The sequence below is a fragment of the Salmo trutta genome, chromosome 21, assembly GCF_901001165.1.
Source record: "Salmo trutta chromosome 21, fSalTru1.1, whole genome shotgun sequence".
Taxonomy (NCBI): domain Eukaryota; kingdom Metazoa; phylum Chordata; class Actinopteri; order Salmoniformes; family Salmonidae; genus Salmo; species Salmo trutta.
The window spans coordinates 5,271,725-5,285,422 of record NC_042977.1 but is presented as its reverse complement, the minus strand read 5'-3'; the positions used below and the strand labels follow the sequence as shown (position 1 = coordinate 5,285,422).

Sequence of the window (13,698 nt, the reverse complement as noted above, 5' to 3'; positions counted from 1 at the left end):
TCTCTGCCTCACAATGACACTTAGACATACAGACACACACACAGATATGTTCACGCACACACGTATGTGCACGCACACATACACAGACTTCCTGGGCCCACTGTACCTAGTTGAGCGGATTGGGATTGGTTCCCCTTTGCTCAGCACAGGGTGGGATTAGAGAGAGAGAGAGAGAGAGAGAGAGAGAGAGAGAGAGAGAGAGAGAGACACACACACACACACACAGATAGTGTGAGAGGTCCCTCTGACACGAGGACACACACTCTCCAGTATTAGCCAGGAGTCACGCGCTACCCCTCTTCCTCACGTTCTGCAGATAAAAAGCCTCACACCCTCCCCTTATTCCAATGATGTACAACCCAGCATGACTGATTCTACTAACCATCTCATCGTAGTCTTCAATCAAGGCTTTGGTTAGTAGAAACAGTTGTGTTGTTACTCAGCAAAATGTCTTGCATATGTGGGTGAGGGTTGTTGTTGCTTTTAAAGGATGCAGATACATAAAAATGGTATCCACGAGTAAATCTGACTCTTGGGAAGTAGATAAAGGGCCTCATTTCCAAAATCCTGAGCTATTCCTGTAAAAAATGGGGCAGTCCTCTTTTTTTATTGAACGGTGGAGACAAGAGGAAAGGTAGGAGAAGTTTGAGTAAAAGGGCAGTAGGTTGGATTCAAACCCCTGGCAACTCTGGCTTAGGTACACCAGGTCAGCGGCATTGTTTAATGGGCCTTGTCGATTCAAACAAGGATATTTTGACTCAATCAATGTGAAAGCTAAATTGTGAAAACGTAAAAAGAGGCTTTGTACACGGCAACATATTCCTGTGTGGTTCACTGACAACATTTCAACCCTTCATCAGGTCTGAGATGACACAGAAGCAGACAGACACACAGAAAGAAAGCTGTAATCCTGTGTTCTCTCTGTCTGTAGAGTGAGGGCTAAGTTCTACGGGGAGGCAAAGGGGATTAGTGCCTGCAGGGGAAAATAATCATTGTTATTACACTGGGGATTACATTCACACACCTACACCTAGACACACATGCCAAGATGGCCCCCTTGTCACACTTTCACTTGCATAATCAGAAGCACACATACAAATGACACACATATAAACACACTACTCCACCTTAATGCCTCTAAATCCCAGTTCAGATAAAACAGCTGACATGAGACTAGACAAAACTAGCTTGTTTTAGAATGTTGTGTTGTACAACAGCTGACTAAGAGCCAATTTATGCTTGATCTGAAAATGTGGTCGGAGGCGCCTCATGGATGGTGTGACATAATTGCGTAGCCTCCGCATCGCCGTGCGCCTCCCAAATGTTTTAACAATGCGGAAGGCTCCGTATAGATCCGCATTACGTGATTGGTTGACGATAGGCGGGGGGGGGGTCCTGTATAAACACAAACTCACTTCCTTGACAACTTCCTTCACAACACAACAGCTCTGCTCCACGAAGAGCAAGAAGTATGAATGTCCTGACCTCTGCAGAGGCCGTATCACTGTAAATGCTGCACGGCCAATGCAGAAGTCGGATTGACCATGTAGGGCCTTTAAAGACTGGGCATTCAGATCAAGAAGAGGCATTCAGATCAAAAAGATGAGACCGTTTCAACGGTTATACCTTAAAATGACGTGATGAAACAAAGTTGCCACTTGCTGTAGTAAAGTGTTATAGCAAACGAGTGTCCTGAAATAAATGCAACAGAAACAGGGCACACTTGGTGACTTGTCAGATAAATATCAGCAAGCTAGGCTAGCTGAGTGCAGCAAAAGAGCTAGCTAGCTCTCTGCTTGACTAGCTAGCTGCACACAGAACATTAGCGCACTGTTCTCTGATTGATCCATGTAGCCAGTCTCGTCGCAAGACTTTAGCTAAGGATTTGACAAGTTGAATCTTGGAAACTCCAGCCGACGACATGAGAAGTTCCTAAACTAGACCTTCAGGTCAAGCAAACGTTGTTCTGAAACTCCTGAAGACCATCACGTTGCGTCTTACCTTACATATCTGAACTTGGCTTAAGACGCAAGATCTTTTGCACACGCACATAATGCATACAGGCCCAGAGAGGATCAGCTCACACTTAAACGGTCTCTCTAAATCTGATAACAAAGCGTTCTCCCCATCCTTATTTCAGTAACAAGCAAAGGGATGGGGCTGGAGAAATGTAACCACTCAAACTCATTGACAGAGCTATGGATGCAAAGACTGACCATCCATGATATCAAAATTATAGTTTTAACTGTGTTTTGAGGCTATATAGTTTTTGTTTGCATTTAGTTTGTTGACAAACATTGGATTAAAACAAGTTTATATTTAGGGTTATGATGGGGTACGACAGTTGAACTAAGCTCATGAGCCATTTATAAGTTATATTCTTCAACAATCTAATGAACACTCAGGGAGAAAAAGGTGTATATTTACGCGCAGAGCGCGGCAGGTGTTTATTTTGCCTTAGCAGAAGGCAGGAATCGTGGTCACAGGTGGGCAAACAGGCAGGTGAATCAAAACTAGGACTGACGGCTATAACTGGTTCTCACAAATGAGCTAGGAAAAAGGCTTAGTAGAGTCAAAACGAACAATACCTCACAAAGGCACAAACAGAATAAACTGAACTATATAAGGAGCCGATGAGACCAGGTGAGTAACTAACACAGGTGAAACATTTACGTCATTTAGCAGATGCTCTTATCCAGAGCGACTTACAGTAGTGAATGCATACATTTCATTCCTTTTTTTTTTTTCTGTGCTGGCCCCCCGTGGGAAACGAACCCACAACCCTGGTGTTGCAAACACCATGCTCTACCAACTGAGCTACAGGGAAACCAATGAACAAAAATGAAAGACAGGGCTATGTTCAAGAACACATAGAAACAAGGCTACATTCAAGAACACAACGAAACAGAACACAAGGTTGACTAAGAAAATAAATACAGAACCTTACAAAATCAATGGGTACATATCATTCATTTATAAGTCAAAAATTGGATGTAGCAACTGCTGTCTGGTTTAGATGTTAGTATTTTAGTTACTTCGGTCTAAAACCCAGTTCAGATACAACATGAGATGAGAGGAGAAAAAACGAGCTAGTTTTATAATGTTGTGTTATATAACAACTGATTAAAGACGGGGAATTCAGATCAAGAGGAGACGTGCCATTGAGACTATTTCCATGGTAACGGTGCCTCTTTACAATGACATGATGAAACTTTGAAACAAAGTTGTCATTTGTAGCAAGGTCTTATAGCAAATGAGTATCATAAAATACATGCACCAGAAACAGGGCACACTGTGACTTGTCAGAGAAATATCTTCAAGCTAGGCTCGCTACTTGCAGAAAAATAGCTAGCTAGCTGCTTGGCTAAAACAGAATGTCAACGCATTGTTCTCTGATTAACTAACTACCGCAGAAGCTAACGTGACTGTGGTCTATTTAGAGTCCGATCCCATCAACATCTGCAGCGGCATCAACATCAAGCTCAGCACCAGGAACTAGTTTAATTCACCTTGCTAAATCTTTCCACGACGAGCAAATACATATACTGGAGTTAGGCAATAACATAATCTTGTTTTAGGGCTGTCTTGTTGTGTCTTGTTGTCATAGTTGGTGTGTTTACAAGTAGGCTACATTGTCTACTGTAGTTTTCTCTGTATTGTGGTGGCTTAGTTGATTGTTCATGCAAGACAAACGTCTAAATTGGAGAAAATTAGGTATTAGTAAGAAGGGAATGGTGTGGGTGATGGATTGATGTCTGTTGGGGGTGGGTATTGTGTGTGAAGGTTAGTAGGCATGATTTATTGACATGAGGGGGATGGGTGGATATAGTACCTTGTTTGATTGTGTGTTGATGAGGACAAGGTAGTAAAATGTTAGCTAATTACTGACAACTGTGTTTCCTACAGACTAACCCTGCTGCTGATGATAAACTTAACACCAGCTTCAGTAGTACAGAGCCTGTAGACCCATTGGATGAAAGCCTTCAGCCGAGAATAAGCTCAAGCTCAACATCTTCTGACTCGGAAACAATCCAGGACAGCCAAAGGTATTTATGAAAGCACAATATCCTATTTAGATAACAAAATTACCAATACACTAAACTGTCTACAAGCCAAGTGCTCCTCAAACTTTTCAGTCCCTTGCAGTCAGTTCTTTGGCATGGGAGAGAGTGGCAATTAGTATACTTTTCTAGCCTATTTACTCTACTGTTGGCAGTGCTTTTCTTCTCAACAGCACAACTGTAGGTGCTCATACACAACAATACACAACTAGACTGTCAACAAGTCAAGCCCCCCTCAAACTCTACACACCTTTGCTAACAGCTCATCTCAATGCCCCATTATTGACTCTTGAGTGCAACGAAACAAATACCAGTCTACTGTACCATTTTCTGTTTACGGATTGACATGTTTTTTGTATGGTTACACATCCTAATGATCAGTCTTAATGTCTTTCGAGGAGACTTGCGGTACAAACAAATCTTCTTCAAGAGCTCGAAGCAGTTGGTGGTGAAAAAGTGTACGAGCCCAGAACCCACCACTTCAGCAAGAGGCTTGTCCACCTAGCTGTGGAGTGCAGAAAGGACCAGATGGTTGCCTACAAGGAGCCAGAGTCACAGTTCCCGAAACCTAAAATGCTTGCCAACATCGCCATTGCGCCAAAGTCTTCTTAACCAGCTGCCATTAACCAACATAAGACAAGGTTCACCAGCTGAACCATTCTGAAACCTGCTTTGAACAAACAACTAACACAACTAGACTTACTGTATGTTGTAGTACAATATAGAATGCCTAGTATGCTCACAACTGCATTGTGGTATAGATATTGCAAACTCTTGTACATATGTATAATGGTGTTTTATATCATCTATTTTTTATGTGTACTGACAAGTGACTAAATGATTCCAGCTGCATCAGAAACCAATGAAGAGTTGACTTCAACGTCTGGCAGGGGCGGAAATCCCGGGGGGACGGGGGGGACACGACCCCCCCATCCTGGGAAAAATATGATTTGTCCCCCCCAATATATCACTGAAACATAACTATGTCATTTAAATAAAATTAATAATACGCAATGAAATAAATTGTGCTGATTATAGACACTTAATAGCGCGTTTTTAAGTTTCAAAAGATTGCAACCCCCCCACCCTTTGCCTTACAATGGTTTGATCCACTGCTAGTTCCTTAGCTTGCTAGGTAACAGAGAGGTCGTATCTACTGTCTGAAAGGCACTCAATGCACGTAACTGACGTGAGGTTAATCCAGTCAATCGCGCACACACACTAGCTGAATATGCAGAGCTAGCACGCAAATATTAACTATTAAGCTAGCTAGTACCTATTCCATTTATGTGGCGTCGTCAAAGATGGAATCAGCATGCAGATGATGTAAGTTAGTGCTTCAAAGTCCCTGTGATAAGGTTAGCGATAAACTGAAATCCAAACTGAACAGAACTACACTCTCTTCTACCATTGTCTTAAATATATTTAATGGTCTCGTTGCAAAAGCTAAATTGTCGCAAGTGAACTTTTATTTATTTATTTTATTTCACCTTTATTTAACCCGGGTAGCAAGGATTATAGCAAACACCACTGAAACTGAATTGGTGCTCGCTAGATTTGCAAATTCAGCTATTGTTGGAAGCCAGCCAATATGAAACAAACTATTAAAATTACAAAAGGTTGCAGCATATGTTGTGTAAATGGTGAACTCATACAGCTGTCAACTCTTGTCATTTTAATCCGTTTCACATTTGCTAGCTACCTTTTAGATCGAAGCCCAAATAGAATGATTGAAGATGATAGAAGCCCATCTCCTACTGTAAATAACCTACACACTGTGTGTGTAGCCAGCCAGCCAGCCAGGTAGAAAAATGGCAGAAAAATAAAAGACGGACATCAGAGTATTTTTCAATACACCAAAACGCATAGTAAGAACCCTAGTAGCCTAATATCTCAAAGACTAGTTGATAAAATGGTCATAAGAAAGAAATGAAATTCTAATGGAAATGTTTCACAATGACGTCATTAGGCAGAGCAGGCAACAGATGGCACACAGACAGCAGAGTTGGGGACAGATATGCAGGGACAGACTGGCAGAGACAGGGAGTCTCAGGTAAGTTTGTTGAGTTTTTTGTTTGGCAACATTATGAAAGGTTCTCAATTTGTAAAATAGGAACATAATTGGAAAATGCCATGGATACCCCCACTCTCAACTTAAACTGGTGACTGAACTAAGATTTGTTAAAGGCAATGGTATTGCTGTTGTGATTAGTTGTGTAGTTTTGGGTACCGGTAGTTAGGAGTACGGCAAACACCTTATTTCTTTGGTTCCTCAATATACATTTACCATATTACAATGTAGGCTATGTGTTACAGCACTACTTTTGGTGTCCCCCTCAGGAATTGCTCTTGAGAAAATTTCATGTAATTGTCCCCTCCAAAGTTGATATCAGATTTTCGCCCCTGCCGTCTGGATCAATTTATTGGGATATTCACTAAATGTATTTGGATAAACTAGCTACAATCTTACTGATAAAACAAATGTTGCAGGGTATCACTTAAACTTTCATTTGTTGGCAAGTAAACTTGTTTCAATAAAACAGTTGATTAGTCTGTTGATATAGCAAAGAAGTAGACATGGCATGTATTCAAGACAAAGTATTTGCTCTGGAGACTGAGGTGAGTTTACACAGCAGTATGCAGGAACAGTTACGGCAATGTATGACATATATACAGTAGCGGAAAAATATACTACTAACGCCTATAATAAATACTACAGTTCTGCAAAGGGAATACTGATATTTGGTGTTTTTGGGTGGTGCAGTGAGGTGTGCGGAGTCATTTTTATTGCGGTTATGGGACCTTTCACATCTCTTGAGTCATCAACTTCTTTGTATCCAAGTTGTATTGTCTGTGAGAGAAAGACAAAAAAAACTATTAGACATTCATGGGCAATCACTGTGTACTGTCTGTATTCCTACTGTATCAGCATGATGTAGAATATGAGACATCTCACAGACATAGCTAGCTAGTGTGACGTACAGATAATGTATGGTCACATTTGTGTTTATGTATTGTTTCTTTGTATTGGGGAAGAATGCTTTTACTGAAATGTCAGTCCTCCAAGGTCTCGCCATTGCGATGCATTTATACTATTATTGGCCAGTAGGGGGCAGTGAGACGTGTTAGCTTCGCACTGGGACTATATGCGATTGTGCAGCTGTGTGTTCTCATAATTGAGAGAACCTTTGAAAGAGAAGCAACGTCCTCCTGTTTCATCATTTATCCTGTGTTACAGGAACTATTATCTGCTGCACCAGTCCCAAAACTGGGACACTAGCTATAACACACAGGTATAGTCACTCCAAGACTAATATGAGTCATAAAGCCAAAGTCATTCCTTTATTCTTTGTCATCGTCATTAAAACATTTCTCCAGTTTTGCTCCTAGTGAGATGTACTGAGGCTAGCTAGTCTAGTTAGCGAGCTAGCTATTCCGTTAGACTACAGTACATTTTAGGTATAGCAAACATGGCTAGCTAGATTGAAGTGGTACTAGCAAGCCCCGTTATGGCCAAATCGATCATGAAATTGTACTGAACAACACTGCCTCGTGTAAAAAGAGCTTATATTGCTAGTAGTGCTGAGCAGTTAGTGCTTTTTGAGGTCGGTTCGGTTTTGTTACGGTTATTCAAAAAATATATCAAGGTTTTCAATTTAGGTTTCAATTATCATTATCTTTTACGTTAAATGCTCTACGCATTATGTGTGTTGAATGCTGTAACAACACAGAATAAAACAATTAATACAAGTCCCATGATGGTAGTGACTGCCCATTACTGCTTATCACTTATTAACCATCATCTATTCACAATAATTTACTTTAATAAAACATTTCAGTTATTGTGTATATTACATTTGTTTTCTTTGATTACTTTATTATATAATTACAGGTAATCGCCTCCTTTCTATAGAGTTGCTGGCTATGACTGACAAAATCCCTATTTTAGTAGTTCTTCAAAGTAAATAAGGCATACTTCTATGACTGCTAAATACTAACTATCAGTCATTTAGATCATGTATTTTCAGGTAGAGATACCTCGTGAAGCAACTGCTCCCCTCTCCATCGCGCATTCTTCTGTCTCTTTTACATTGCAGGCATAAACTAAAATGGAAAGAGGAATCCTCAGAAGCAGCCATTGTGATTATTTAGCAATCTCGGATAAACAGTGCACGGTAACAAAGCTCCCATTAACCTGTAAACTAGTACCACCCCATTTTGAAAAGCCTGCCTTCTAGGGTGAAACAAGGAAGTAGGTCTCCGGTCAGGATGTAGTCTTTACGAAGCCAGGGAAAATGAGTCAACCTAGATAACATGCAATGGCCTGGCAGATAGGAACATCATTGAAATGTCCAATGGCTCTATTGAATAAGGACAACCATATCTTAGCCACTAGCAATGTCCAGCCAACCTTTTGATACAGGACGCAGTATCAAAACTGTCACCTATAACAAAATGAAGGGCACTATGGTAGATGGCATCCAAAGGTTTAAGAGTAGTAGCAGCTGCACTTTGAGAAATAATATCACCATAGTCAAGAACAGATAAAAAGGTTGATTGAATAATCTGCTTAGAGAAAGACACGATCTGTTTCTGTAGAAAAAGCCAACTTTTAATCTTAGCTTCTTAACCCCATCAATCACGATGGCCTGAGTTCTGGCCTGAGTTCTGTCACTAAGATAATCGTGGTCCCGTGTGGCTCAGTTGGTAGAGTATGGTTTTTGCAACGCCAGGGTTGTGGGTTCGATTCCCACGGGGGGCCAGTACGAAAAAAAATAAAAAATCTATGAAATGTATGCATTCATTACTGTAAGTTGCTCTGGATAAAAGCATCTGCTAAATGACTAAAATGTAAATGAAACCATGAACAGGCATCAGAGCTCAGGCCTTATTCAATTAAATAGCATGATCAACAGTATCAAAAGCTTTTGACAGGTCCACAAACAAAGCAGGACATGTCATTTGAGTGTCTAAAGCATTGACAAGATCATTAACAACTAATGTGGTTGCTGTAATAGTACTATGCCCAGGCCTAAACCCTGATTGGTTTACATTCAAAATACATTTCTCAGATAAAAAAGAGCAAAGTTGTACATTTACCAAGGATTCAAGAATCTTAGCTAGACAAGGAAGCCTTGAAATGGGGTGATTATTATTAACATCACTACTGTTATTAAGATCACTACTACGTGGTGAGACTGGAAAAACACCCCAAATGGATGTCTGGTGGTGAAGTTTCCCTTTAAGACCGCTGCAGTGTGTCTCATCTTATGTATCTGAAGTGGGCTTTAGGCATTAACACATTTTAGTAAGGCAGTTCAGTTGCATGAAATGATGACAAACACCAAAACATATATCAAATGAATGTTTATTCAGAGGATAGCAATTCCACACAAACAGATCCCATTACCAATAGTTCAACTCCAAATTATTGCAGGTTATTTGCATCAACCTCAAAATCCTTCAAAACAATTAGCAAAATTCATGGTGAAAGAGAAAAACAAAAACATGGGTAACAACAGTAAAATATGTGCTCTTAAATGTGAGCGTCAACAATGGTGTTGGGGTGGTTGAAAAGTGGGAGAGGGGAGGTGAGGTGGTAGGGGAGGGACGTTTTAGACGTAGGCTTTGGTGGAGTCCGGCTCAGACCTGGCAGCAGGTGCGTAGATTGTTTTAGGCTGACTTGAGGCGTAGTACCCTCTGGATTACATCAAAGACAGAACAGAAGGTCAGAGAGGGGCAGACAAACTAAACAACAGGTGAAAAATCAAAAGGTGGCAGGCACAAAATGTAAATGAGACAAAACAAGTGGAATAAACAAAATTCAAAGTGAAGCTTAAGGAAAAACAAGGGAGGCAGACAAAACACATGAAACAAGTGAGACACCGAAGTAGAAGACAAAAAAGAACATGTGACAGTGAGGTAGGTTACAGTAGTGTTTCTCAACTCCAGTCCTCATGTACCCCACATTTGAGTTAAATGAGGTATGCTTGAGTGGGTCTAGAACAAAACATTTGTAACATGGGGGGGTAATCAAGAAGTGGAGTTTAAAAACACTGAACTACAGGGTATGTGAAGGTACTGATGAGAGGCGAAGGAAGTCGAATGAAAGACCTACGCTTTAGGCGTTTCACTTTTTGCCCTCTTGCAGGCACAGCAGAGAAGAGATCCTCCCAGCATGGACAGACAGGCTGCGCCCCAGCCCAGGAAGAGACCAGTGCCCAACTCAAACCTGCACACAACAAAAATCAGTAAGGAACAAAATAATATTTATACAGTATGTAGTTATGTATTATTATGTGCATCAACGGGTGTTTCACATCTTCTATGTGTATGAATTTAATTTACTTTTGTGGTTGCTGAAAACATTTTTTGCTTGGTCTTTCCACTTACTTCACCCCACCAAAGAATGGGTTGTTAAAGTCCTGTACAACTCGGGTGGCGTACCAAGAACAGCAGATCAGCTCGCAGAGACCTGTAAAAGAGAAAGACACTTTCTATGAGAGAGATGAAGAGCAGAAGAGACATGTGAGGTTAGGGAAGGAAAGAAAGAAAGAAAGAGGAAGGTAGACAGAAAAAGGAAAATGGAAGACAGAACAGGGAAAGCTGATACGAAACAGAATGAAGAAACAAGCGGTAAAGGTGTAAAGGGATGATATAAAAAATGGGATGATAGCAAGATGAGAGAGAAGTGAACCACGGTGAACAAAATAAAGATGTGAAAAAGGGACTCAATGACAAAACAAGAAAAATATATCTGACAGGACACCTCTTACTCTGACGCTGGGTAACGTATATCAGAACAGTTAGGGATATCAAATTCTGTTAACTTTTCCAAACGTAATACGTTTTTCAGAAAAACAGGAACCATAGGAAAGTTTCTGCAACTATGCAACAATAGGTAGTAAATCTGAACTCACCAGCGAGGATAAAGATGCCTCCACCAGTGACGGCAATCTTGGCCTTTGCCTGCTCCGTGGCACTGCCAATCTTAATGCACTTTAGCCCCAGCAGAGACACGATCATAGACACCAGCCCTAAGAGCAGACTGATGATCATCAGGGCACGGCTCGCCTGTACATGGCCTGAGGGGAGGGGAAGGAAGGGAAGAGAGAGACGAGAGGAAGAGTTGCATATTTAAACACAGCTACACATCAGCTACACAACATTCAGTTGGAGAGTCATTTGTCAGCTTAATTTGGAAACTGTATACATATACATACATAATTACTGGTTTGTTGGTGGACTAGACTAAGACAATGGTAGACATTTTCAAAGGAGTACTATAAAATGTCCCAAGAAATAGACTCAATGCAGAGAACATGTCCTTTATAAATGGCAAGGAACTGTATTCTGAACATGAAAAAATAGCATACTTATGCTAAAGGTGAAACTTAACAAAACATCCCAGGATATGTCCATAGTGGTATTGTAATAACATGTCTTTTAAATCCCAGCCCATCACATTTCTAAACTGAATTTAATCTGACCAATATTCAGCAGTTACTCATAAGGTTGTTATTAGATATTTTTGCAATTCAACAATATACTGTACCATACTGTATCAATATACAAATCACCCTTTAGATTGCAGATAACTGCTATCAAAGCCAAAGACCTAATAACCCAGATTAATTTCTGCCTATAATTAGAACTGCTACTTTGACACTGGCCAAGGTGCAGTAGCTTCCCTCCATTTCCTTGTCATTGGAGCACAAAATGTCCACCATCATGACACACATCACTGGCCTTAGGAAGGGGAGAAAGATAGAAGAAGAAAAATAGAGATTCAACTCTAGAAGAGAGTTCAAATGTGACTTAGCGGTTAAAGCTTTGGGCCAGTAACGGAAAAGTCGCTGGTTCGAACACCCGACACGACAACATCTGTCGATGTGCCTTTGAGCAAGGCAGTTAACCCTAATTTGGACCAGGGGTGCTGTACTACTATGGCTGACCCTCTGTAAACTGCACATTATCTGAAACTTTCATAAAGAGTTAACATTATTTTAAAGTTGTAATATTAAAAGCGCCTACATTTGAAGTTACATTTAGGCGGGAAAGCAGTGGGAAAGCATGTTCATATTAGCCTTTTTCATGAAAGCTCACAGCAAACAATGTAAAGATACATTTATCTTCTTGCAATGGTAGAATGTAATTGGACATAATTATTGTTAATAGTTACATTATCTTCATTTAACCATATCAGATATAGGCACAGGTGTGCCCTGACCTCTCCCCACCAAAGATGCCAGTCACTCTAAGACTGGCAATTTTTACATTTTTAGTCATTTAGCAGACGCTCTTATCCAGAGCGACTTACAGTAGTGAATGCATACATTTCATTTCATGCATTTTTTAAATTATTATAATTTTTCTTTTTGCCCCCCCGTGGGAATTGAACCCACAACCCTGGCGTTGCACACACCATGCTCTACCAACTGAGCCACAGGGAAGACCATGGCAATGCTGGGTCTTGTTCAGTAAAGCACACCAAAAGAAAAACATTTAAAAACATTTTGCAATTGACAACGAGAATTAGTGTCATTTGACCAGTTCAGGTTGTACCTCCCCATTACACTCCGTTTCAAAGCATTTTCTCCCTGGTTGAAGTGTCTGAGTTGGTGGTGACGGTTAGAACGTTACACTACTGGTTCTTACCGGGCAGGCCGAGCAGGGACTCAAAGTCGCGGCACTCAGCGATTCCAGAGCTGTCTTCGGCACAGGAGTGCCACAGGTTCTCATACTGTCGGGTGGAGATGATGACGCTGCCAGAGACGGAGGACACCTTCCAGTAGTCATTGGCGAGAGCCGTACCAGTAATCAGCCAGCTGGCGATACACATGAAGAATCCGGTTGCCTCCACAGCGGTCGACATGGTCAAAACCTTTCACAACACACAAGACTGAATGGATTCCCAAAATACACAGAAAATACAGAACTACAGGGCCAAATAGGTTAAGAAATTCCCGAAAAATGTAATGACTCAAAAAAACGACACTACACTACTGACAGGGTATGACCTAAAAACAACCCCAAAAACAACCTTTTAAAATCTTCCAATGTATGCATAGAGGACTGAAGGTAGAGATGTGTGGGGTGGATGTTAGCTAGTGTCTCTATCTGTTCGTTGTGCTTCCTATATCTCAGGTCCCTGGCTCTGACATGAGGACTTTACACCCTACCAGGGGCCATAAAGTTAGTGGAGCCGCACCCATATGGGCCCTCTCTACCACCTCCCCCACTTCTCTCCAACCCTACTGATTATGATGACGTGATAAGGATGGAAGACCTTAGTGGCCACACCCAAACCAGGCCCTCGATACTCTCGCCTCCTGCTCTGCTCCATTCTCCTAAGTTTGTGTTGACAATGATGATGATGGTGACAGAGTTACAACATGCTGTATGTTTCCTGTCGTAAAGGGAAGACATATCTGGCACCTCCTCGTCATCTTTTGGTGGTCTGTAATTGAACCCCCAAATCAAAACTTTGGTGCTGTCACAATAAGTCTAGAAGTCTAAATACACGTTTAGTAAAAATGTTTTTAATCAATTATTGGACTTAGACTTAACTACAACAGCATCGGCTGTCAAAATATTACAGGTTTTGACTTAATTTGACATTAATAACTGACCCATT

The 13,698-nt window shown here is 40.9% G+C and overlaps 1 protein-coding gene across 1 annotated transcript; it reads right to left on the bottom strand.

Annotated features, from left to right (window-relative positions):
• Nucleotides 1–9,413: 9,413 nt before the first annotated feature.
• On the bottom strand, nt 9,414–13,203 carry cldn15la (claudin 15-like a). The gene is made up of 5 exons (XM_029703999.1): nt 12,720–13,203; nt 10,982–11,146; nt 10,455–10,536; nt 10,180–10,293; nt 9,414–9,761 (listed from the first exon to the last, which is right to left on the bottom strand). The coding sequence occupies exons 1-5, from the start codon at nt 12,934–12,936 to the stop codon at nt 9,677–9,679; spliced, it is 663 nt and encodes a 220-aa protein (XP_029559859.1). The 5' UTR covers nt 12,937–13,203; the 3' UTR covers nt 9,414–9,676.
• Between the last annotated feature and the right edge of the window lie 495 nt (nt 13,204–13,698).

What these genes read in the sequence shown, in the direction of transcription:
- cldn15la (XM_029703999.1), bottom strand. Translation starts at nt 12,936, where the DNA reads ATGTCGACCGCTGTGGAGGCAACCGGATTCTTCATGTGTATCGCCAGC. An exon ending in GTCCCTGCTCGGCCTGCCCG is followed by an intron (nt 11,147 to 12,719) that starts GTAAGAACCAGT and finishes CCCTCCCCTCAG; the next exon opens with GCCATGTACAGGCGAGCCGT. An exon ending in AAAAGTGAAACGCCTAAAGC is followed by an intron (nt 9,762 to 10,179) that starts GTAGGTCTTTCA and finishes GATGTAATCCAG; the next exon opens with AGGGTACTACGCCTCAAGTC.